Source organism: Scomber scombrus, chromosome 6 (assembly GCF_963691925.1).
Source record: "Scomber scombrus chromosome 6, fScoSco1.1, whole genome shotgun sequence".
Lineage (NCBI taxonomy): Eukaryota > Metazoa > Chordata > Actinopteri > Scombriformes > Scombridae > Scomber > Scomber scombrus.
The window spans coordinates 9,974,675-10,002,184 of record NC_084975.1 but is presented as its reverse complement, the minus strand read 5'-3'; the positions used below and the strand labels follow the sequence as shown (position 1 = coordinate 10,002,184).

Genomic DNA, 27,510 nt, shown 5'->3' with positions numbered 1-27,510 from the left:
TAGTAAATGACTTTGTGTTCTGCACTCAATGTAAGGTTTCTACCCAATAGCTGACATGTATTCCTATTTTCCTCATTTCTGGCTTGGAAATACTGTATAGTTTTTCTTTGGTATATAAATCCTGAGGTATACTATTTATTATGACTACTGTAAAAAATCAGGCAGTGAGATCTTAAACCCATAAACTATCATCATTCAGATTAATATTATCATATTCATTCTTAAGTGTTCATCTGTTGCATTTTAAGTGACAGAGGCTTAGAAAAACAGGGAGGATATTCATCCTTAGCTCCATTTCTTGGAATAAAACTTAGCATCAACACTTGTGTGAGCCCAGGTTATTTTGCTGAGGTCTCTACATGGTGTTTCCAACTACTGTGCATGGATTTATGAGTTATGTGGTTGTGGCATTTCTCTCATCTACACTGTCTGGTCCAGCATAGGCTCATGTTTCTACCTCTGCACAGCAAATGACCGAATAAATGATGCTCCTGGGAGTCTGAGGGTGCTGACTCATTGCATCGAAAATGAAAATGTTTCATAAACTTACATCTTCAGGCTATAAGTATTTGTATTCGTATGGTAAAAGGCTGTGGGATTTACTCTGCATTTCATCCTATTTTAAGATGATTAAATATTGTCTGACATATGATTTTAAGTCATGAAGAAGCACTGAATTACACTTTTCTTTGCCTTTGTGCTCTCTTCTTCTTCCTCTTGCTGTATTGTACCCATCCCCCTCCTCTTCAGAGTAATGAGATGCTGGAGCTACAGAGGAGCAGGATGAGGGAGGAGATCAAGGAATACAAGTTCAGAGAGACCAGGCTGCTTCAGGACTACACAGAGCTAGAGGAGGAAAACATCACCTTGCAGAAACTGGTCTCCACGCTCAAGCAGAGCCAGGTCAGTATGAAGATCAGCATTGTCATACAGTGAAACCTTGCATTTACTCACTTATCAAGTGAAGTGAGAGCTGAATTACACTACGTACACAGTATATACCAATTCTGTCCCAAATAGTTTTGTCATCACCCTTAATGGTGACACACGACATCCTTCTTATTTGAGAAGAATGACTCACACTTCTCATAATCATTTTGAATAGCACCCTGAAATGGCTTCTACTTTAAGTGTTTCAGTAGGTTAACAACTCCAGGATGTGTATGATCACACTTTGCTGTCATCTACAGTAGCTTCTCATCACGCTTTACCCCTTAATTTCTTGTTAGGGGTTGTCTCACTCCCCATCCAATCACACAGAGCCATATAATATGATTTTTGACCATAGTGACATTTCTCATTCCAATGTTGGATAATACATACCCTATATCAATATAATATAAGTATTAAAATGTTTATTCTAAGTGTAATGTAATGTAAGATATCATATTTTCTGGTCTTAAAGGAAGCATCACATCATGAAGATGAATAAATATTAAATCCCTATTTGTGAAATGATTTGTTAACCATGGATGTATTTCATGTACAAAAAATGCGTAATTCTAAACAAATTTAAAGCCATGTTGTTTATATAGATATACTAAATATCAAAAGCATTATATCAATGATAATTTTACTTATGCCTCTCTTGTAGACTCTTGTATTTGTAGAATGTAATTAACTCATCAGTGAAATCAAATTGACTGTTTTTTACTCCTTCCTACTCCTCTCTGCTTCTCCTCAGGTGGAGTATGAGGGACTAAAACATGAAATTAAAGTGCTGGAAGAGGAGACTGTTCTCCTCAACAGTCAGCTTGAAGACGCCTTACGTCTGAAGGAAATCTCTGATGGACAACTGGAAGAGGCCCTGGATTCCCTTAAGAGTGAGCGTGAGCACAAGAACAACCTGAGGAAGGAACTGGCTCACCACATCAGCCTGACTGACAGCGTCTACGGAGCGGGGGCCCACCTGGCACTCACCGTCACTGGTGTTGAGGGCCTCAAGTTCCCTGAGGAGACCAACGGAACCAATGGCACTAACGGCAGTGCCATTCCCACTGCTAATGGCAACAACGAGGACAGCAACCGTCGAAACGGACACCTCCACACAGGCACAGCATTGGCTAAAATGAATGGGGACTATCGTCCTGGCCGGAAAGGAGAAGGTCTGCACCCTGTGCCAGATCTGTTCAGTGAACTCAACCTGTCAGAGATACAGAAGCTCAAACAGCAGCTGCTACAGGTGAGTTATGGTACAAAAGGTCACAAAGAAGGGTCAGTAAATCCCACAATAAATCAAATTTGCCATAAAAGCCTAGATAAAATCTCTAATGTTGACTTGCTGACACTAGAGAGCCCTTTTTCTTTTTTAGCCCTTCATTGAATGTCCTCATGGTCAGTAGTGACGCCACTTGAACGTCACAGGCTGTTTATTGAGTTGCTGTCGGGGAAGATTTCAGTTGCTTTAAAGCTGCTAGAGAGGGATTTATTGCAGGGGGAAAGAACCCAGCAACACACAGCACAGTGTTTCTGTATTCATTGCTCTTCTGTTCCTGTCCACAGTTTGCCAGTGGTAACAGTAAGGAAATGACAAGGTGATGACATTTTGGGAACAAGAGAAGTGGGATAAAAAAAAATACCACAGAGCACCACAGGCTTTACAGGATATTTAGCTTGTTTATGTTGGTGCCTAGCCAGTTCTCCTAAAAAGAATACATGTAGGGGCCCACACATTTAAACTGTATTATGGCACAAAGTAAATCAACTGAAACTCATAATGGTTAACTGTGTATCTATTGTGCTGTAGATGAAGACTGCAGCCAAATCATAGCAAAGCAAAAGTAGTCCAACAGACTGTAGTGGTACATTTGTGTAGGCCCTGTCAGGTTGATTAGTGTCCAATAAGCAAGGGGAGCAGATGCATAGACAAGACAGCAACTGACTGTTTATGCTTTTGGAGAAAGACTAAACTAGAGATCTAACAGGGAGGGAAGATGTTATATATGTAAAGTTTTACAGAATATTTATCTTCACAGGAACTCCACTTAGACATTTATGCTGTAATTAGTCCCAACCTGGCATTGTGATCAGCTGATATGTCCATATACACAGAGAGTATAGATTAAAAACTTATGCAATATAGTATAGGAACTAGACTCTTTCTCACATGAGTGCAGTAAACACTCATGACCATTCTCATCATACAGGAGGAAAACATACAGAATGTTGAATGGCCTAAGGTGGACCCTAGGTGGATTACATTCATGCAGAAATCTAATTAAGTAATAACTGTACATGTTCACCCTCGCGGAGCCGCAGTGGGAAACAGAAAATGAGATTGAGGCCGTTGTATTGTTATCAGTGTGTATTTCTCTGTAAACACAATTACTCTCAAATCAATTTTCTCTTCAGAGTTGATTATCCTTGGAAACACCTGCAGCAGCAGGCTTCTAATTGCTGGTTGAATTTTCACAAATCAATTTCATCATTTGCAGTATGGACACTGTTAAAGAACCCCTAACCCTAATCCACTATTTCATTTTAGTTTTTAAACCCTAGGCATAAATTATTATTCCAGTTTTATTAACTTAATTAAGTCCTCAGTGATTGTCAAGAACTGGAACAGTAAAGGTTTAAACTTTCAGTGCTCTTCATTTCCCTGATGGGATGACTGATCAATAAGCATTTAACAGCTCCTGACCTCAGTTACAATAGTCTCAACCAACAGGTATAATTTTGAACACACATTTGCACACCTTTGTACAGTCCGTACTAATATGACACATTGTTAGTCTATGATTTGCATGTGTTCACTTAGTGCCTAATAAAGATAATTGCACGGTACACTGTCTTTATCTTTATTAGCCCCTTAATGTAATGGAGTTTAGGTAGGTCATATTGATTATGTTTTTGCTGAAGTGAGCCGCTTTACTCTGCTGCCTCTAGATATTGCTGCTATTTTTATCCTAATTTTATTGTAGGTAAAAGCTCATTGAACAGTGCAGCTGTGTTTGCCAATAGTATTCATCTGTTGATGTGAATGAAAACATCTGAACTGAACTGAAATTTATTGAGAATTATAAATATTTATAAATTATTATAAATACTCAGAATATAAATTAAATTTAAATACTATTATAAATTAAATATAATGATATATATGATCAAAGATAAAGAATGTATATATATATGGATAGATAGATACAATATCAGTCAAAAGTTTGGACATACCTTCCTATTCCATTGAATAAGAAAGTGTGTCCAAACTTTGAAATCTATGCAGCATTTTATTTTTTCTTTCAATCTTTCGACTGCCTCAGTATATCTGTATCCTCCACTCCTGCAGGTGGAGTGTGAGAAGACAGCGCTGCTAATTAACTTGCAGGAATCACAGACCCAGCTGCAGCACACACAGGGTGCTCTGACCGAGCAGAATGAGCGGGTCCATCGCCTCACAGAGCGTGCCAATGCCATGAAACGTCTCAATGAGGACAAAGAGCTTGCTGACCCACAGGAGAGTGAGAAGCCTGACGGTGGTTCACCCCCAACCAATGGTCACCATGATCCTGATATACATGGGTTTGAGATCCTGGAGTGTAAGTACAAGGTGGCGGTGACAGAGGTGATCGACCTGAAAGCAGAGCTCAAGGCCCTGAAGGAGAAATACAACCAGGCAGTGGAGGGGCAAGGAGACAGCCACAGTGACGACAGGGTTCAGGCACTGAATGAACAGGTTTGTTATTAGTACCTGCAGATTGTTTTTATTGCTACACTAATTGCAACATCTTTTATTGGAGTCTATTGGCTTAGTTCTGTTTTGCGAATGTCTTAACTTATTTTTTTCAAGCAGGTAACCCATTTGGAGCGGAGTTGTCGTGAGGGCCGAGAGAAGGTTGCGAGCCTGGAGGCAGAGCTCCGAGCAGCCTCAAGCACAGCCACAGAGAGCCAGGGCATGCTGAACACAGCACAGGATGAGCTGGTAACCTTCAGTGAGGAATTGGCCCAGCTCTACCATCACGTCTGTCTGTGCAACAATGAGACACCCAATCGGGTCATGCTCGACTACTACCGTCAGAGCCGCGTCACACGCAGTGGCAGCCTGAAAGGTTCTGATGACCCCCGGGCATTGCTTTCACCTCGCCTGGCACGACGCCTTGCTGCAGCCTCTGCAGCCTGCTCCTCTGAGTCCCCTCGCAGTCCCATGGACTCTCCATCCAAAGACGCCCATAATAGTGATACACCAACCAACACAGTGGACTCCCCTGCTTACCAAGGCAGCCCCACCCGCAACTCCATGGGCTCCCCGGTCATCAGCATCTCTCCTTGCCCATCTCCAGTGCCCTCAGAGACGGGCGGTGACCTGCGGAAGGAGCCCATGAATATCTACAACCTGAATGCCATCATCAGAGACCAGATCAAACACCTCCAGAGGGCTGTTGACCGCTCACTGCAGCTGTCCAGGCAGAGGGCTGCAGCAAGGGAGCTGGCACCCATGCTTGATAAAGACAAAGAGTCCTGCATGGAGGAAATACTCAAACTCAAGTCCCTGCTCAGTACCAAGAGAGAGCAGATTGCCACACTCAGGCTGGTTTTGAAGGCTAATAAACAGGTGAAAAATGAAGGAAATTATGCAATATCTTGGGTAAACAGTTGTTTTTTGTGTACATGCTGTAATGAGATGTTACATCTGATTATCCACATTGCAGACAGCAGAAGTTGCACTGGCTAATTTGAAGAGCAAGTATGAGAATGAAAAGGCAATGGTGACAGAGACCATGATGAAGCTGAGGAATGAGCTGAAGGCTCTGAAAGAAGATGCTGCCACCTTTTCGTCTCTCAGGGCCATGTTTGCCACAAGGTGAAAGGAGTTCTGGAAATATGAAATGGCTAAAATGCAAAAACAAAAATATAAACTTTCCATTTACAGTGTAAAAACTGGATTTGATATATATTGATGTAAATAATGATTTGTGTCTAAAAATCTCTCTCTGTAGATGTGATGAGTATGTTACCCAGCTGGATGAGATGCAGAGGCAGCTGGCAGCAGCAGAGGATGAGAAAAAGACACTGAACTCTCTCCTCCGCATGGCCATCCAGCAGAAATTGGCCTTGACCCAGCGCCTAGAGGATCTGGAGTTTGACCACGAGCAGATCCACCGTGGCCGCAGCGCAAAAGTGCCCAAGATAAAAAGCAGCCCGCCCAAAGTAAGTGGTAGAGCCTTCCTTACGGCTCCCTCCAGCCCAACCAGGTTTCACGGCCCATCCATGATTACCACCCACACCCTGAACACATTCCTGCCCCTCAGTAGTCCTCCCTCTGTAGAGCTAACCACCTGTCAGTCCATGTCTGCTACTTCAGAACCTCTTTCTGAAACAATCCAGAACTCAGCTCCAGCTCTGTCTAACTTGGCTTACCCCAGTTTGTGTCTGGGCCACCCGCCTTTCCTAACAGAGTCTGAGTGGCTAACCTTAGAGTTCAGCCGATTAATGTATTCAAGACCAGATGTAGGTCAACTCTCCCCATCCTATAGCTCTGCCTCATCGTCTCCTTACCTTCGCCGAAAGCGATGATTCATTCTAAAAGAGCATCTCTCTGGCACGGCCACACCCGGCACAATATACAATGTGCACACAGTCCCCAGAACCCTCAGGATTAGGCAGGATACAGAGAGGAGGAAAAACTGGTTTCATGTGTCTATGGTTTGGATGCATGCATCAGGAAGAAGGAACTCAGGGCTGCTTTTAAAGTTTAACAAAAGATGGACTGCTTAAAGTTTTCAAATGCACACCCTTCCAAAGTAAATATCAGCAAACTTTCTTTTCATCTGACAGCTGCTACAATAATAGATGACAGATCATATATGGCTCTCTTTCAGTGTGAAAAACGTTTCAAAGTGAAAACCAAGCAAGAAATGACTGCAGGATCTGCTTCAGGATTCAGTGACTTGCAGCACCTCCACGTGGCAGATTCAGTGTACTACATTGTTTCCATATTTATTTTATTTCCATATATTTTAACATGTAATTTACCTAATAAATGCTTATATGCCTAAGAAAATAACAATTTGAAATATATATAGATGTATATATGTTCCGGGACTATATTTCTCCCAATTAATCAATGCATGCTTAAGTTTTTTCATATCTAAAGTTCTGTCAAAGAGCATTTGACTGGATTAAATTGTCTTACACTGTTTATCCGTAGTAAGGGAAAACCGTACAGTCTATGGGAAAAACCAGTCAGACCTCCTCTCTGTGCCTCGGCCTTCTCCTGGATTGTACTTTTCTTTGCTTTTCCCCATTTCTGCCAGAAATGCCACTTCTTACCACCAGATGGCAGTTTCCAATCACATTTCCATTCTCTTTCCTGTAAAATGAACTTACCCCTCTCTCTCTCCCTTATTCTATATCAGGTAAGTTCACTGGGTATGACTGGTGTGGACTTAAAAGGGATTGGGTTGTTCAGCATGAGCCCTTTGTCTGTTCTTCTCTGTTTTGTGCTTTACAAATCAATACAGTATTGGATTTTCATGTCTTTGTGTGCGTGTGTGTTTGTTTGTTTGTTTGTTCGTTGTGTGTGTGTGTGTGTGTGTGTGTGTGTGTGTGTGTGTGTGTGTGTGTGTGTGTGTGTGTGTGTGTGTGTGTGTGTGTGTGTGTGTGTGTGTGTGTGTGTGTGTGTGTGTGTGTGTGTGTGTGTGTGTGTGTGTGTGTGTGTGTGTGTGTGTGTGTGTGTGTGTGTGTGTGTGTGTGTGTGTCAATAACTCCATGTCTCTGTCTCTTAAGGGGGTTTGTGTTTTCCAGTCCAGAGACTGGTCCTGTCAGGGTGGTCAGATGAGACTGGTTTGCAATATTTGCTGCATTCACACGTGGGCAAGCATATACTGTAACTCACATGCAAAGGAATATGTCAGTTAGATTCTACTCACCCTGGCTTCAAGTATTTGACTCTGTTTCTTCTGATCTTTTTCTGTTGCTCATCTTGTTCTCTTTTCTCTCAGACATCTCTATTCAACTACACTGTGAAATGTGGATTTGCATAACAAAAGGAGAATTCACATTTCCTCCCCAAGATAAACCCAACCAAGTAAAAATACAAAATATAAAGTACAGATAGGCAGAATTATACATTTATATGGATAACATCAGTCAATGCAACCGAAGCAGTCAGCATCTTTGTCCCTGACAAGGCCTTACCCTGTCTTGTCCTTCCTGTATTCTCTGTCCTATTGTCTAACCCTCAGTGTCACCACTCTGTATATCTGTCTAATTTATCAGTTTCTTGTAGATTGTCAGCAGCCTGCTGCATCGTCACTCTCCCCACAACTAAGGCGAGGGAGAGCCTCCCTCCCCTTACTAAGGTAACACGCTGTTGAACCAGCTAGTAGTAGGTTCATGGACATCTATCTATCTATCTATCTATCTATCTATCTATCTATCTATCTATCTATCTATCTATCTATCTATCTATCTATCTATCTATCTATCTATCTATCTATCTATCTATCTATCTATCCTAACTGCATCTAATCACATCCTATATAAACTATGCATAGACTTTTTCCATTCTTGTTATAGGTGCACACCTGCATCTAGAAGATAAATAATCTTGCATGCTCTCACTTTACACACCTTACACCTTTACATATACATTAACTATTTATGCACCAATTATGAAACCTTTGAAACCACTGTATAAATGATAAATACTTCTCATTGGGCAAAGGAAGTGAAGGGATAGTGTTTCACTTTGCACTTACAGTGGTTTTGCATGCTATTACTGTATACAGTTCCAGTCAAAAGTTTGGACACACCTTCCGATTCCCTTGAATAAAAAAAGACATTTGACTGGTACTGTGTATCTATCAACTCTCTCTTGTTTTACTTGCAATTTAAAAACATGATTTTAAAGTATGACTTTGTTCCAAGGTTCAAAGGTTAAATCTCAACTTTGGATGTGGCTTTAGTTGTCTCTCTCTTATAGACCTTCTTCACAGCAGACATTTGTCGTACTGTAGCAGAAAAACCATAGGTGTAACAGTAACGATTGAAGCCATACCAGTGACACTGTTTACGCCTGGCATTAACATGGGTCTCAGGTGACCTGATCACAGAATCACTCAAACTACTTGGTAAGGTGGTCTCAGATGCATTTGACCACATATCTTTTGTAGTGTAAAGGCTAATACGTCCTGATGCGTCCCCGGGTAAGGACATAACAGGCAAATATCTCATCAATTCAGGACGTGCCGGTTATTTTGGCAAATTATTGAAAGAATGGAGATGAGCACAGATGTAAAAGGTTGGAGTAATCTAAACAGTTAGAATAGTCTGTACATGTATATTAGTTCTTGAAACATTTTTAATAGCTCTTAACTCACGCTAAAAACACATCTGGCACTTGTCTGACGTGATAACTGTGTGTGGCCCTCTAGAAGTGATGTAGGCAGCAATGAAATCTGAACACAAGCAGTCAGCTCGAGACACATAATAGAAACAGGTGTGAACAGAAATGTGTCCACTAGTGATCGGATGCCCAGAAATGCATTTTAATGCCAGGTGTAAACAGGGCCAATATGTACAAAGACAGGGATTGGGACCTCCAACTGTTAGCCAGCTTTAGTGGCACCTGTGTTTGACAAATCTAAGAAATATTAGCTTATTAGTTTACATTAGCTTATATTAGTTTAATAAGTGTATTCAGTGTCCATCGCTGCTGACAGATCTGAGGCCATGTTTGGTTTTAGCATTGGTTTAGCCTTTCTTTCCAAATTCCCTTCCCTTGTGTCTGAGTGGTTTTAACGGAATAGTTGGACATTTGCTTTCTTTACGAGAGTTTGATGACAGTAAATATGAAGCTACACGTTGTATCCCACTTGTGTAATCCTTACAAAAACTTTGGTACAAAAATGACAATTTGTCTCTTTACGGCAGTTGCTGGACAACTGGACTCAGGCAGGCTAGATGTTTCCACCTGTTTCCAGTCTTTGTGCTAAGCTAACAGGTGACACTAGATTCATATTTGTTGCACAGACATGAGAGTGTTATCAATCCTCTCATGTAATTCTCAAAAAGAAAGTGAATAAGCACCTATCCCAAAATGTAGAACTATTCCCTCAGAAAACCACATCAGTCTTTTTTTTTGTTTGTTTGTTTGTTTATTTGTTATAACCTTATTCTTCCAACAACAGCTTTCCTGCAAAGCCCTTAGATTACTTGTGTTTATCACTCACTATTATTTATTTTTGTCTCCTATGTTTCTGCATCCTTTCAGTCCTAAATTTGTGGCAGACCTCCAGGGACACCAAGCAGTCCTATTCAACAGCAAAAGCCCTCTTTCCCCCTGCGACCCTCGTAACTGCCTGGCCCAGCAACCCCAGCCCCCCGGCACCTAACCTTGCTGCTCCAGCCCAGGCCTTGGCCTTGGTCTGGTAGGAGTCATACAGAGACAAAGACACTCTGGATAGGGGTTCCCTCAGCATAACCCCCTCCCCAACCTTGCAGTCCAACCAGGTGCTTACTGGACTCTGAACCCCCACCCCAAGCGCTACATGGCCTGGCACTGGCAGGCCCCCTGGTTACCAGGGTCGCACAAGAGGAGCAGGACGCTTTCTTCTTCCACTCTGGAAGTGACATCCTGTCCTGGAAACAGAAAATTGGGAACTGAACTGAGACGCAAAAGCCAGAGTGACAAATCACGGGGATGTTTTCCCTTATTTGTACCAGTATTTATTCATAATTTATTAACTCAATTGATTTATTTACATATTGATTTGTGACAAGTTTCTGAGATATTTATTACTGGAATGTTTTTTTTTCTGTTTGTCAGTCATTCTTCAGGATAGAAATCAAGACGTGTTTTTCTTCTGTGGTGAAGACTTCAGTGATCACAGTCACATTCACCACTGTTCACGGCCAATTCTTTTCTCCTCAAGAAAGGAAAACCAATGAAACCAAAAGCAAAACGTCCTTATTGCAAAAGTTTTTACTGGTCTAGTAAGAAAGTTTAAAACTTGCCTAACACACTAAACATATTATACAATACAGCATTAAAAAAATTAGATTTTTGTCAGTGTAATAATACATTTAAAAAGTAATAATTGAATTGCAAGGAAATAGTTTCTTGTGGTGGTGATGGGTGGATTTCAACTACCTTTCTAACGTCACTAGTCTTTCTTGGGATGCTTGTGTTTTTTTTATACAAAGATTTTTTGCAAATCATGTGCATAAAAGACTATTTTATACCTCCTTTTATTTTTATTTTTACAGCAGACTCTGGTGATGTGACTGTGTCTGTGACATTAGCTCAGATCTCTTTAGAGACTGAGATAGATGAGAGACTGAGAGTGTTTGAGATCAGGACTAGGGCTGTTGGCCTGGGTTTTGCCTTTTGAGTTGCACAGGTTTAAGTGACCATGGAGTGACTTGACCACCTTTATTTTTAACATTAGGTATGAACAGAGGATTATCCAAAGGTGTGCCTCTTCTTGAGTTACTGTCACCATCACATTTATGTTGCATTCTCATCATAAAGTATTCTATCTTCACCGTTAGCTTTCACTGTTTTGCCCAGAAAACTCTTATCTTCCCCCTACTATACCATGACAGTGACAAAAAGTGTTATTAAATTGACAATTTACTATCCCAAGCTACTCTTGTCTGTCATTGTTACAGCTCTATGTTTAGCTGTCTCCACATGTGTCCTCCAAACAGTATGCAGTACTGTCCAAGCACAATTATGCACTATGCATTATAGCAATACAGTAGCAGCGGTCGTAGACTGATCTGGATAAGATTTAATGAATCTTTCAACCACTTCCGTCACCATGAGTTAACCAGCAGGCTGACAAGAAAGATAAGACAGCAGGAGTGTCCCCAACTTTCTTCTCACAGTCGCAGCACTAATATCATTTTCCTTTTGCAACTCAGCAGTTGACACAATGAAGGTGTTATTTCTTTTTGCAACACAGTTTTGGTCAGAGAGGAATGGAGTAAAGTCTGCCTGACATAGAAGTAATTTGTGACGTTTGTTGCATAATTGATTTCTGTCTTTATACCCTCATACTGTTTTTAACGTCAATGTCTTTACTTTACAACTGCACTGAACAAATACTTTTGCCAGACGGATAAGAAATGGATAAACTACAACTACATAGCCAGTAAAGTGTTGTAAGATAAAAGCATTTCTGTTATAACAGTGATGTATGAGTGGACTCTTTCTGTTCTCTCTCTGTGCATCTGTGTATGTTTGTTTGGATTTGTCTTTGTTAACAGTGTAGATTGTTTCTTTTGCAACTACAGAGTGATGAAAATATTTGTGGTCCAAAAGTATCATCTGAACCCATGCAGGCTCATTGGTGACCTAACTCTCTTGGTTTGTTTGCACAATATAGCAGTGGATGGAGAGAGACTAATCCAATGAAACAGAAAAAAAAGAATGATAGCTGTATGATGTACTACAGTGGATTTCACAGTTTCTCCTCCATTTAAAACAGTGTTTCATTGGTTCAAAAAATTGGTAAATAAAAGATTTGTCCTTGGATTCATATGTGACTTTGTTTTTGTGTGTGTTTCTACCTCTATTTCTGCACTCAAGAAAGACTAAGAAGTTACAGACTGTAACAGCAACGGTTGACATATTTTAAAGCACAACGGATGCACAAGAACTGTGATTAGAATCAGTAAAGAGAAATTAAGCAATCTGTTGAAGACAGATTATGAGATGACAAAATAAACAGATTAACAGCTCATACACTGTAGGGCTTTAATGTCCACTTATAATTTACTACACCAAGTTGACATTTTGAGCACTGTTCTTCATCAGACTCAGTGAATTATAAGTGGACATTGGAGCCCTGCAGTGTGTGAGCATGTATCTATTTATTTCGACATTTGCTCACTTTCAGCACATCACCTGACTTCTTCGGTTTGGATGTGCATGCATACTCCTAGCCTCGACTAGAGGAGTGACTCAAAACAACAAACGACACATCAGCAAAGATGTTCAACTCATCTGATAGTAAGAATATGTGTGAAGAAGTGTTTGTTGGTTCAGAGGGTATTGTACACTTGGCTAGTCCTGATCTTACTTTCCTGAACACTTTGGTAATAATATTTTCAGATGATAGTGGCATGTAAACTTCACAAAAGCAGTTCCAACATAAGTCCTAGGTCCATCTGTTAACTGGTGAGCAGATTTAGACCCAACAAAAAAAATGCAACCCAAAACTATTTGGATAAGGCAGGACATCGACGTTACAGTAAATATATTTTAGTATCGGTCATCAGATTACTGTAATGAAGCAAGTTTCATTTTGAGATTTCATTTTCAAAGCTGCTTACCCATCATTATTAGACTGCAGGACTGAAAACAACACAGTATATCAAAACCTTTTTCTGAACTGTCATGCCAAAACCACAGATTAATCCAATTTGTGTGGTAAATGTTTGTTTTTTTCATTTGAGAACAGATCAGTATACAGCCACATGGATTCAGAAGTCAATTCCAGCTGGGGAAACAACAAAATAATCAAATATTTAACACAATCACTGTGGAGAATTGTTATGAGTCTCCCATAATTATGACTTGAATTTGTTTAGTTCAGTTACAAAGCTGCCATCATTTTTGACCAATCACAATGAGTTATTGAAATTGTGAATATTGGTGAATTAATAAGTCACAGTCATGGTTTATTATCTCATGACTTATTTTGTATCTTATAATATCCAATTAATGTATAGTAAGTATGATTTATTATCTTATAAATCCAAGTATGCCTAAATGAAGACTACATTTCAAAATGTGTACTTCAGTCACAACAATGATGTATCACATTGATGTGGTGTCTCATAAATGTTTGCATTTGAAACATTTAATGTGTCCTACTAAGTCGTAAGATTATCAAAAATAGGTCTATGACATGACTTGTTTTTTTAATCAATCCAGAGTTTATCTCTCTCTCTGTGTGTGTGTGTGTGTGTGTGTGTGTGTGTGTGTGTGTGTGTGTGTGTGTGTGTGTGTGTGTGTGTGTGTGTGTGTGTGTGTGTGTGCCAATAATCTGGACCTGGTACAACAGTAGGAGGTCTGCGCGTCGCTAGGGGGGGAGAGAAGGGCGAGGATTTAGAAACACCCCCATCAAGGTGACATTGTAGGGGGATTAGTGGACGAGGCCACCTGTCACATGCATACAGCTGTTTAGCGGTGCTGTGTGTCATCAGTCCTATGTCTTGTTACTTATTGACCCGAAGAGACCGTACACATTTTTCACAGGCGCATAGACTATGGGCTGCCGTTGCGCAGCAGGACGCGATGCTAATTGTCCTGCTACGAAGGGATTGCGTTTCTTAATCTTTTCAGAGTTAGTCCTGAGGTTACTTTGAATGCGTGTTTCCTAAATTTCTCAATGCTGGAGCGGAGAGTATCACGCAGGATGGACAGCTTTAACAGAGTCGCTTTTCGCAAGAAACCACGATGTTTGGAAACTGAGGAGCAAGAAGAAAAAGGTGAGATTATAGGGAATATTTCCAAACTGTTTTCACAACGAAACCATATAAACACCATACCAAAACAAGTCCAAGAGATTCAAACTGCTCTTCATACATAAGATCTTCTCAACTTATATATCTAAACTGGTTTATCTCATTTATTATATTGGAGGCTTCTTCGTGCACGCCCTCGTGCTTATTTTACTGGGAGCATGAGTTAAAATGTGAGGAATTATCACAGACTATAACTAGCTTCATGGTGACTCAGTGTTATGACTTGTCTCTTTATTATAAGTGTTGTATTATTCATCATGTGTTTTTGTCAGTCTGGTTGGGTAAACGTGGAGTGGCCAGACTGTAACACACCTGCATTTTAGCCCTTGTTTACAGACCAGGTATGAAGATTTCAAAGACAAGCCCCAACCTGTTTCATGCTGGAGGGTACATTTTCTGTCTTTCTGTGTAACAGCACTTCATGGGAAGTCTGAGAAGTACTCTGACAGGTAGCCTTCTCTTACATTACTGTAATGTATTGTGTGCCATCCTTGCCCAGTTTTAAAGCCTGGTGAAAACAGTTGGATTTGCCTACATGCAGGCTTCCAGATGGGTCTTTGCAGAGCTGAAGCCTGGCAGCTTTGACTAGAAGCTTGCCTTAAAATCTTTAGTTCTGGGTGATTCTCCAGGTATATTTCTCAGAAACCAGGGATCCAAATACTTGTCAGCACACCTGAAGTTAGTGTATTGTCTGGGCATGACTAGCTGAGACAGGAATTGCATGGCTTCGTCTTATCTTGCAACTCTGTGAAGTGCCTGTGCAAACAGCATAAGATACTGTACTGTACTTGCTGTTTCAATGTGAACTTTACTCTCTGTGGTTGATAATGCCACCGTTAAATTCTGGCAGGTTGGCTTCTGCGCATAAGGTGCAGTTTGTCACTAAGTAGTCAGCCCAGTCATACCTCTCAAGTAGTCAGGATGTGAGGTAAATAGTGGAATACTCTGTGATAGTGTCTGTCTGTGAATCACAAGAGGAAGGATGTGTCAGCAGTACTCCAGTAAATGCAGAGTCATAGTCACATAAAGAGTCCTATGCATATCACAGTTCAACACAGTTCACCTGGTCATCACATCATTCCCTCATTTTCTGCAGAAGTAAAACTAACCTCAATGATGTGAACCTTGCTTGATTTTAGAAAGTGAAAGCGCTGATTAAACATATAACTTATTTCCCCTGCCTCAGCTGAATAGTAATTCATTCCATTTGTCTTGGTCCAATACAAATCTTAAGCATTTATATCATGCCTGGCAGATCCTACATTTCTCGGGTCACAGATAATGTAGGAATTTCAGTCAAAAAGCAGCCCCGCATTTTTTAATGATCTATCGTTATGGCTCAATCCTGTTTGAGAAGATTCTCTGGAATGGCACAAATTGAGTTTTTAGGGTCTTCAACTGAAGGAAATACTAAATTATGTCTGTTCTGATCCCTTCTTCCTGTATAAATGTTTAGGAAATAACAAGTCATTAACTTTGTTGTCCTTTCTGAGTGGTTCATTGCTGAAGGTAAATTACAGGACATAACTCTGCTGCCATAACTCTGTTGTATTTATTTATGGGCGTGTACACTCTTCTGCCTTTCAGTATGTTCAAAATTCTCACTGTAAGCTCTTTCATAATAGAGTATGGTTGTGTAAATATAAAACACATATATCACCATCATTATTTCTTTAAATTCCATCACACACTTCAAAGAGGCATTTGTTTTTGTGCCTCTCTCCTGTGTGTAGATGAGCCTGCACCAAGCAGAAACAATCTGCTTTCTCTGGAGAAGATCACCCTTATTGCTTCTTAACACCCCAGTGCTCAAGTTTATAAAACATATTTCTCAGTTTCCCTTATCAGCATAGTGAAATTTATTTTGTGTTGAAAGCAGAAATAGCTCAGGGCATGTACGGTTGAGATGGTGTTACCGTGAGGACGGCTGTCTCAGTCTCCAACAATGGAGCTGTTTGTTTTCTGTGTGCTAAGATAGAAGCAGTGGGACTGTATGAATCAGATGCTGTGTGGCCTGTTAGCCTACTGCTGCTGTTATTGTTTGGATGCACTGATGCCCATTCATCCCGAACTGAACCCTCTTACTGTTTCCTATTGGCTTTAACTTACTTCAGGCAACAGTGCTTCCTTGTGCAGCTTGGTTTATGATGGCCTTTTTATCAGTTGTACATGCTGTACCACATCAATACAAATGACCCATAATTCAAACCTCCCGGTATGTTGAGCCATCACTTCATGCTCAATGAACTTGGCACAGGTCAAACTCTAAAATGTCTAATGAAAATATTTCCTTTTCTCTTTTGTGGTTATATCCAAGTTACAGTCTCATAAATAACCCATTAACAAAACAGAAGTCTCATCTACTCAGAATGAAACTTGAATTACAGTTTCACTCAGCATTTAAAATGTGTCATTTTTACTCTGTCAGAGACACTTTGGGTAGTAGGATGAGCAAACAAGCAAAGATTTAATGTAATATCAAACAAAGTTGTAATACAACTTATTATGATGACCCATTTTAGGCATTTCATAAGCTGTGAGATTACTTATTTACTTAGTTAAAGTACAAAAACAGGACCAAAAAAAACTTGCTTCTTTGTTTTTAGTGTTTAGATGTCAGAAAGCCTAAGAAAGCTGCATTTGCATTTACACTTAAAGGATAAGGCTGCCAATTTTCTATATTTTTATTATCGTCAGCAAATCTCATATATAGAAACCCACAGTGAATGTATCTACTTAAAAGTATTATGTACAGGATCAGTTCATTGTTGGTTTGGCTCTGCACATTAGATTTGTTGACAGTGTGAAAAATATAGAAAATTGCCATCATATCCTTTAATGCTTCAATTCAAATATGTATTCAATTGTTTGTAATTGTAATTGTCTCAAAATGTACTTAAGGTAGTTCCAGTTGTGTTTAGGTGTATTTTTAAAGGTTTGTTGAAGATTGAGGAGGAAATCTCATCCTGATAGAGCTGTTCAGCCTATCAAGTTTCAAGTGAAGCAATATGAAGCTAATATGCATAGCTGCATAAATAAATACTGTATGGTGTGACTATAGTATGATTACTGGTTCCTCAAATATTTTTTTTAATATCAGGTTGCACAAACCTGAAGGCCATAAAAAAATCAGCACCTTGCAAAGTGGCTATTGATGTCTTGATAAAATTAAGGAATGCAGAAGTACTTCATGTCCTTATTTAAATATATTCCCTGAGTTTACTTCCTGTCTAGCAGAGATGTCTTAGACCAGATGCAATTGTGTGTGGAGGTGGCTGTTGGTTTGTACAGATGATAATCATGGTGGGTGTGGGCTCTACTCAGCAGGAAATGTGTAATATACGTGTGTTTGTGTAATATTCCCTCAGCTGTTACATGTGCCTTCTCTCACAAACAGACCAGTGTTTACCATCAAGTCTGCAAAGTGCAAATGTTCCAGTAGGTGGCGATAAATGCTATTAAAAGAATTCACCCAGCGAGCAACAACCAGATGGACCTACACAAGGCCACAAGTACATTCATGTGTACTCCTTTACCACAAAGTAGCCATGCATGCACACTTGTTGCTCTTTAATAGTTTCACTCTGACTCACTAATAATAAAACACGGAAAAGCGTCAGTCTATCCCTAACACACGCACGCACACGCACACACACACACACACACACACACACACACACACACACACACACACACACACACGTACTGTTTCTCTCATTCTGGTAAGACAGGACATGTCTCACAGTTGCCAGCGGGAAAAACAATGAGGTGGAGAGAGGAAACTAACAATGAGCTACTTTTGGACTGTTTGTATGTAAATGTGTAGAACATTTTCAGAAAAGAGTTGTGTGTAAGAATTAAGTCTTTATCAGTAACCACATGTTTCTGCATGTGCACCTTTTGGCCAGTTTGTTCTCTAAATTAGTGTGATTTACTCTAAACTGTATTTATTTTAGGTTTGATACATTGACTTGTGGCAAAAATGAAATACTGTCAGAGCTTACTAGTGTGAATCCCTGTATGGTCAATATGAGCATTAATTTCTGCTGTGTTTGAGCCAGGATGTACTGTTTTTCTTTCCACGTGCCAGCTAGTGTTTCCTGACCGCTGTGTGTGTTGTTTCCCCTCCTCCTGACGGGCATTGTTAGTCTGTGAGGTTCTTCTCAGAAAGTTTCTCTTTTACCCCACAAGCTCAATCTGAGCTCACCAAAGGACAACAAAGACCTGTCACACTGGACTACTGGACTCTGGAAACCAATTTGAGGAAGTAACTTTACAGAGAGGAAGATGTGAAGCAATTACCTTTTTTTTCTCACTCTCACCTTTGCGAAATGAAGTACATCCCCTCTGCAAGAGGTGTTGGAGGATGACTCGTCTATCTCTGCACTGCTGTCCGTCCATGTTTGAGCAGGAGAGTATAGTTGATATCGGCATAGAAACCAGTCAGGGTTTCCTCTGCCTCTTTGTTGAGGTAGAGGGAGGAAGGAGAGAAAGTGCGAAACAGAGGTGTATTTTAGTTTGCTGTTTCCATGTAGGAAGGGAAACTTGAGCATTAGTTTTTAGCATTATACTTTATGCCTCACCTTCTCCACTATTTCTACTGTGTTCGTGCCAGTGGCTTGGATGCAGCATGGACTACCTTGACCTTGCCGCCAATTACCGGAGGTCCCGTCTGAGATTTATTGCCTTGGGTAGGTGATCTTTAACAAGCAGGGGAGCACAAGCTGGACAACACAGTGAGAATGAACACTGTAGCTAGGTGAATATATGTGTTAGAACATCTTGGGTTGGTATGTTATCTTTTTTTTTTCTTTTTTCAATATAAACACTGGACTGACAATGAAACGACGGCGCAAGTACTGGTTTTGGAGAGGTAAAAGCGCAAAGATGTGCCTGTTCTGCTGTTATGGTAAGAGTTGGCGGTACATTGACAAATCTAATTTAACAGGGATGAGTTGATGTTAAATAATGAAAAGGATTATTAACAAGTGAAGAAAAGTTGTGTTCTTTTTCTCAGCCCATCCTTTCACAAACATTATCTGTGACTCATCACTCATTACCATATAACATTCATCCCTGCAGCTTTGTTATCCTTATTTGACTGGCATTTAGATAATCTCTATTTTCAACCAGCCAGCAGGATCCATTTTCTAATGTTATCAACTGGCTGCTCTCCCGCTTTTATTTTCCACTTTGCTGATGTGCTGCCTCCGATCATGTGGTTAGTGGAAAGGCTAGAGCCGCACAAAAAGGAGAGCAAATTATCGTAAAAGGTCTCTGCAGCACACATCTGTAGTTATTATTTCGATGAGGGTTTGGTTGTCTCTGCTGTGCTGATAAAATATAGCAGTCAGTGGTTTACCAACATGAAGCTATGGTAAATACATTTATTGTGGTATGTGGCATGTGGACCGGCTTGCTGTGGAGCAATAGAGCCAAATCTGAGGGAGCATTTAAGTCCACCATGCTGGAAAAAAGACAGTTTTGTTCTCATAGGCCTGGGAACCGATTCCCCCTCTTAAGACCCTTTTCTCGACCACTCTGGCCTTTTGGCAATGTCCCTGATGGCCCATTACCCAACTGCATTTATGTGTGTGTGTGTGTGTGTGTGTGTGTGTGTGTGTGTGTGTGTGTGTGTGTGTGTGTGTGTGTGTGTGTGTGTGTGTGTGTGTGTGTGTGCAAGTGTGTGTTTATATGGGGTGTAGTCGGAGCAATGGTAATGCATGTGTAAGTGTGTGTTGTAACATTGCAACACTTCAACTGTGCACCTTTCTTAGGGTGGTGTGTGCATTGTTGGTGAGCTGGGGTGAGTCACCCTTATTTAACAGCAGAAAAGAGGAAACACTATGAGCCATTCTGCTTTCATTCTCATTGGCAGGAAGGAAAAGGCTGGGAACACCAGCAGACCTCGCTCCTTTCACCACGCTTATTGTTTCAACGTGGGAGAGGGTAACACAAGCAGTAACACTACTTTTGGGAAAACACTGAGATTGAATAATGTTGTGAACAGTGCATTTGGTTTAGTTTTACAAATAATGATTGAATTTTCATTTTGTGGTGAACTATTCCTTTAAGAACCCTTTTAATATGGTTTATATCATCAGGTAATATTGACTAAATCAAATATGACATTTACCAATCACTGATAATGTGACTGAATTAATCTAAATTATGGTTTGGTGATAAAGAAGTATTCTTTCAACTTTAATGTAATTTAATGTAATTTAATTAACTAAACTATCACAATATTAAAGTTTATTGTAACTTGGGAGTTGTAATATATGTAACAGTCACATAAAGCCAGTGTTTTAATGAACTGGCTTCTCTTCAATAACTAAAATGCGAATGCACGTGGATAACAATCACAGTCTTTTACATTAACATACTTTCATTCATGCAGGAGATGATAGATGTGATGTCTCAGTAGTGGCCCCCGGGCTGATCGTTTTGTCTTTATGTGTTGTTTTTGTTCTACTGAAGGCCGTGTGTTCATGACTGCCCAGCAGCTGTCTGGTGTGATAAAGAAAGACCAACAGCTGAGAAAGAAAAGTATCCTGCAGGCATTGCATATTTACAGTGAAGGAAATTGTAGGTCAGACCTTATTATTGTTCAGATGTCATCATCTCTAGATGTTCTATAAACTACAAAACTACTATTGATGGCAATATCTTTAAATATATTGTATTTTTTGTCCGTCAGCTGTCTATCTATAGTGCAGATACATTCCTCATTATTGTCCATTTTGCTATAAAATTGGTGCAGAAATGCATGATCCTTGGAGGATGATGCATGATGACCTCTTGACCTTTCAGCTGCCCTCAGGTTAAAATTACACGCTTATCAACAGTTTAATCCATGACAAGATATTGATACTGCTGATCCTTCCTGTAAGAACATTGAGACTGAGTTATCCTCTTGCATTACACTCGGTATCAATGTTCCAAATCTAAACATAAATATATTTGTGTGTGGGGTTTTTTTGGTGCAAAGCCGGTAGATGTTTCTGTATTGTAGTTCCTCATGACTTTAGAGGTTTGACTAGTTGTTCTTAACATAGTTACTGATGAATTCCCCTTGTTATTTCCTTGCATGTGCTAAAGTGAAGTCAGAATCAAAGAGTTTTCAACAGCGTAATATGATCTAACTGGATAGGACTGGTGTGTGTGTGTATACGCCTGAGTCTGGAGGACAAACTAGAGAGTCAGCTGGTGTAGTCAGCTGAAAATGATTATGATGAGCAAAAATGTTGTAGTCTGTTTGTTTACACTTGTTGCGTGTCTCTATGGTTGTCAGGCTGTTTTTGGTGCTTCCTGGAGGACAGTCTTTATCTTCATCTCTCTCTCCAATCTTGTTTTCCTATGTTATGTTTTTAGATCTCTTTCTCTCTCTCTCTCTCTCTCTCTCTCTCTCTCTCTCTCTCTCTCTCTCTCTCTCTCTCTCTCTCTCTCTCTCTCTCTCTCTCTCTCTCTCTCTCTCTCTCTCTCTCTCTGCCTACATTGATCAGCATTCCTTCTGGCATGCCTGAATCCTGACATCAAGCTCACATTGTTTAACTGACGAGTGACAAGAGATTTGTGCTCACACACACTAACAGACATCTTGATAAATGCTTCAGGTGTTATGCATACAAACTCTATTTACAGTCCAGATAAACACCCAATTGAAGAGCATATGGTCAATTGATGATTCTATCACAGGCAGTTAGCATCACTATGGTAAACATTATTGTTGGCAAACACAAGTCACCAGAAGTAAATCATTTACTACTGAGCTGAGTAATTGAGAGGAATCTACCTGATGTGTGTACTGTCAACGATGGGTGTATCATGTGAGCTGGATACAGTGACTCAAGATGGCACTGAGTTCATTCCAATAAAACCTGCTCTCCAAAAAAAGACATTCCTGCTTCATAATGCATTAAAATGATTTTTCAACAACAGTCAACAGTCACATGAGATTTCTAATTCACTGGATTAACTCGAAATAGACTTCCCCCCTCAGGAAAATGTACTGTTGGATACATAATAATAATAATTGCATTTATATAGCGTTTTATCTTGATGCTCAAAGCACAGTGAAAGTGAAGCACTGAGTGATGCATATTTGCCATTTTTGCATCAGAAAATTCACCACACAACAGCTTAACATGGAGAGGGAGGAAATTATTGAAGCAATTACACTGGGGGATGATCAGGAGGCCAGATGGAGAGGGCCAGGATGGAAATTTTGCCAGGACACCTGGGAATCCCCTACTCTTAGTGATTAGTACCATTGGATTTGAATGACCACGATGAGTCAGGACCTTGGTTTAATGTCTCATCTGATGGACAGCATCTCCTACAGCACAGCGTCCCTGTCACTGCACTGGAGCGTTAGGATTTTATTATGACTGGAGGGAAGACTGCACCACTTCCAGCAGCAACTAAGTTTTTCCCATCCAAGTACTAGCCAAGCCCCCACCTGCTTAGCTTCAGTCATTCAGCAGAAACAGGGTATATATTAGTATAGCTGCTGGCTGGATGATTTATTGGAATCTATGGAAGAAAATTATTTTTGGGGACAGAGGGCGTCATGTGACCTGGAGTTTCTTATTGTAAACAAGCCTATCAGCTGATCAAAAGCACCATCGATGGAACCTCTTACCACTGTAATTAACTGTTATTCTGTTGTGTGCAGAGCTGCCCAATCAGCTAACTGTAACTCTTTAACATAAAGAAAGCTGCAGTACAAATGTATGAGTCGCTGGTTCATAATGTTGTGGCTTCAGTCAGTATATAGAAGAAATCTGAGCCTCTCACATGGGCTGTCAGAACAGAGAAATTTGATTGCCCTGTTAGAGTTTTAAATGATGTAAAGGGGAACATAGTAAATCATGTTTGACTGGACATGATTTATAAAGCCTGCACAGAATAATAACTCAAACAGGCAGAGGCCTGAGCACATTCAATACATTGACTTACAGTATTTCACTTGTGCATCTAGATTTTTTTTACCATAACATTTCACCACTGAGTTTAACAGGATTCAAATGGAGCTTGACTTGATAAACTGTTTCCCTACAAGGTCAACAAAACAGGATTGAAACAAGTATTTCATCTTGGTAAACTGAACAAAACATATAAAAATCATTCATATGTGTGTATGCTGTGCGCACATGCTTATACACAAAATGTTATCACTGACACACTCACAAACATGAGAATAATGAGGTACTTATCTCTCTGTGATCTCTCTCACCTCTTATTATTAAATCAGGGTGGATTATTGTGGGATTGATTCTGTGTGTATATTTCGAGGAAAGATGAGAAAGATAAGGTGGATAATGAAATCATTCTAGCGTCTTCTGTGCTTGAGATGGTTTTCAGTCATTCTCGGTAAACTAATTGTTTAATCAATTTGGTGTCTGGATAAATGTTATTGTCTGGTCGTGTTATCATCCACCTCGTAGCGCTGCTCGCAACCCGCCCTGCTCATGCAGTACTGATTTGAGCAGGCTGCCGTTTTTTGGTTAGTTTAAGATTGACAGCAGGGATGGCATGTGTGTGTGTGTATGTGTTTGTGTGTGTGCCAGGCTGATTATGGGAACCAATCCAGGGTGGGTTGTTCCTGTGACGTGGGGGCAGATGACAACCCGCTGCTTGCTGTGTCCTTATGACAGTTGTGCCTTGCCATTGTAGAGGTGGTGATTCAGCCTCTGTACCTTGTTTTCCTGTGCTGTGTGTCTTTGTTGCTTTTGTTTTTGTGTGTGTATATGTGTGTGTGTGTGCGTGTGTGTTTGTGTGCGTGCGCGCCTGTGTGTGTGTGTTTATAAACACGCGTGTGTCTGCAGACAATACCCATCATTCATCACTGACCTTCATAATGTGCATGATGCACCGGGAGGAGGAGAGAGTCAATGAAAACAGCAAGGGCTCAAATGCTGTGTGTGTGTCTGTGTGTGTCTGTGTATGTGTTTGTCTGCTTGTGGACATGTGCGCATGCAAATTATGTGATGTGGGTTTAATTAATGATGTGCGTAGGAGGCCCATGGTTTAACGCTTATAAAGATGTGGTGGTTAATGGCCCGGAGCCATACTGCTCTCCTCCCCTCTCCTCTCCATAAGAGGCCAATAAGAGAATAAAGACATAGATTGTGGAGGGACAGATGAACAGAGAGGTTGGTGGTTGTGACAGACAGAGGAGGTGATGAAGGGAGAGGGAAATGCCAGCTGTTGTAAGGTGTCATGAAAAGTGTGTGTGTGTGTGTGTGTGTGTGTGTGTGTGTGTGTGTGTGTGTGTGTGTGTGTGTGTGTGTGTGTGTGTGTGTGTGTGTGTGTGTGTGTGTGTGTGTGTGTGTGTGTGCATCTGTGAGTGGGAAGAAGGTAGTGAGGCATAAAAAAGGGGAAGGACAGAAGAAAATATATGCACATAATTGTGCTGTTACATGCTTCAAGGTTGGACTACAAAAAATAAAAAAGACCAATTGTTATGCACTGATTCACCAATTCAATCACCAAGCCAGCTGAATCAGTCTAGTATGAATCCTTAAAAATCAATGTGAACTGAAGGTGTTTCTTTTAATTGTAAGACTGCTAACACACACTGAAAAAGTTGAGTGGCTTTGACAGGTTGAATGGAGATTGAATTGAATTGAAAAGTAGAATTGTTGATAAGCGATCCGCTCTGCAGAGCAAAACACAAGAAAAGAGTGAAGAAGAAAAGTGTAGGTAGAAACTCCTGAAAGTTTCAAAAAGAAATGTTGAGCTGCTGTCATGAGAAGTTTGAAAATAAAAGTAACTCTTTGAGCTGGGGCTTTTATAAAAGTTTTTGCATGTTTAATTATTTTTGAATGAATCAGTTCTGTTGATTTTTATAAGTTTAGACCTATAATACTTTTAGCAATAATCAAATGATTAAATGCAGTTATGAGGATACATAAAATAATGTGTAATGTATCATCTGTAATGCAGTATTGCAGTGTTAGCAAAAATAAGCAGAAACTCAACTGGATATGATCCCACAATGATAGAGAGAACCCCGTCACAGTTTATTACACTAATTTAATGTCTTCCTGCTAATTTGCTGAAGGGCCTCTATCTCGATCTAAATACCATCGAGTCACTATGAAAAAAGGATTAAACCCTGTCTAGGAAATGCCAAGTTCCCCCAAAAAATTATATTTAATGGCAGTTATTTGTGTTAAGATAGTCGATTTATGCAGTCGGGTTATAGAGGGTTGCCTAAGTGTCAGAATAAGCTAAATTGAAATATAATTAAATAATGATAAAGAGGTGATAAAATCATTTGTTTTAATTCCAATTTATACACATCAATTTAAATTATAGAGCAAATGTATTAATTCAACAAATCTTGTGAGTTGTATCCCCCATGGCCAGAGTGTCTCGATGCATATTTTTATGCATGTGAGTTCAAACTGCTGGTGGGTGAGATAAAATGTTCTCCTCTGCTACCAGTGCATCTACACTGACAGAGTTATGAAGATCTCTGCAGGTTGGGGCATGTGGGAGCTTCAGGGTCACCCAACTGTGAAGAGGAGATTCTGATTCTGACATGTAATAATGTGCAAAAAATGTCCAGTTTGGTGGTTTTAATGATGTGTTTCATTACTTTTGAATTTTAACTGGACAGCAACGCAGACAGTTTAAATTAGGTGTGTCTGTGCATGTTTGTGTGTGTGTGTGTGTGCGGAGACTGGAGTGATACAGCCATGATTCTTTAAGCAGACATTCACTGTGTGTGACAACAGATTGATCTGCGGTTGCACAGCAGCTAGGAAGGTCTTATCTACCACCAAGCAGTGTGTGCGTTCAGCGTTTGATTCCATTTCTCATACGAAGCAGGACATATCTGTCTTCTATGCCTGCATGATGAATACCTGCATCACAATGATGCCTGTATATACTGTATGCCTGTGCTTGTCAGAAAGCATAGTGTACAATGAATACTTAAGCAGGTCCATTACTCACCGTCTGAAAACCAGTACTTCTGTTACGTGTCACCATGGAAACAATAGGGCATCCTGATGATAATAATCAATTAATGTGTTTGGCCTATAAGAAGAGGTTTGATTTGGTATTGTAATATTGAAGTGTTCACCCCAGATGCTTGAAATTCTTTATGTCATTTTATTAAAATAGTGCTCAGATCACAGATGACAACCAGCGACACAAAAGCCAGATGTGATCCTGTTGTAATTTTCCTAAATAACCAAAATAAGGCTGAGCATTTCTGTCACATACAGTCAAGCTTTTTTAACAGAATTAGCATGAATTAGTGTAAAAGCTAATAGGTGCAGTACAGAATAAACAACACTGCATTTGTTGGATCCTTTCTTTAAATACCCTCACTTTGTCACTTTTGGTTAGGACAATAACTACAGTGCTTTATTAGGTCACAAATTGCTGCGAGCTAGACGCAAATATAAATCACTATATGAGATTCTTTGATTTCCCATGTTTGCAGTACACCAGAGGAAACAAAGATTTAAAAAATGTCATTAATTTTGAAAAGCATTGACACGTAAGTTTAGAAAATTGCAATAATTTCTACTTGAATTATTAATTATAAAAAAGGCACTCTCAGTATTGCTTTAACTAAACTATGTACACACAAAGGAATGTTATAGGAGGGCTTAAGTACTTTTGTTCTCTATGACTGAATATGTTTGTACATCTGCAGCAATGCACACTATGGGCCACATTAAGAAACGACACCTCTGTGTGTTGTGGCCTACGTCGCTAATAGACACACACGGGTGATGCTGCTGAAATAGCATGTGTGTGTGATGTTGCTATTTCCAGATATGCTTATGCTGAACGTAAACAGTTTCTATCTGATTCACTACTTAATTATTAGGCGTTGCTGTACTTTCCTTACAGACCTGCCTGCTGCTCAGACTGAACAGTTACCGGCAGGAAACCCAAAACAATGATCTGGAAATCACTACTGAGCTCTGTAGACTGTTATTGAAGAATTGTGTATGGTTACACCCCTACTTTAAACACAATTTAACTGCTGCATGTTGTATCTGTGCG

General features: G+C 40.1%; 2 protein-coding genes across 2 annotated transcripts in view; both read left to right on the top strand.

Annotated features, from left to right (window-relative positions):
- The window catches only part of bicd1a (bicaudal D homolog 1a), a 31,519-nt gene extending 21,188 nt beyond the window's left edge, over positions 1–10,331 (top strand). Inside the window, exons 3-10 of the mRNA XM_062420613.1 lie at positions 751–903; positions 1,685–2,182; positions 4,286–4,672; positions 4,790–5,548; positions 5,646–5,797; positions 5,934–6,144; positions 8,215–8,297; positions 10,211–10,331. Coding sequence (XP_062276597.1) covers positions 751–903; positions 1,685–2,182; positions 4,286–4,672; positions 4,790–5,548; positions 5,646–5,797; positions 5,934–6,144; positions 8,215–8,297; positions 10,211–10,331 — 2,364 coding nt within the window. The remainder of the gene's footprint in view (positions 1–750; positions 904–1,684; positions 2,183–4,285; positions 4,673–4,789; positions 5,549–5,645; positions 5,798–5,933; positions 6,145–8,214; positions 8,298–10,210) is intronic.
- Positions 10,332–14,276: 3,945 nt separating this feature from the next.
- fgd4a (FYVE, RhoGEF and PH domain containing 4a) overlaps positions 14,277–27,510 on the top strand; it is a 48,748-nt gene continuing 35,514 nt past the window's right edge. The window contains exon 1 of the mRNA XM_062421235.1: positions 14,277–14,439. Within this exon, the coding sequence (XP_062277219.1) occupies positions 14,340–14,439 (100 nt within the window). The 5' untranslated portion in view covers positions 14,277–14,339. The remainder of the gene's footprint in view (positions 14,440–27,510) is intronic.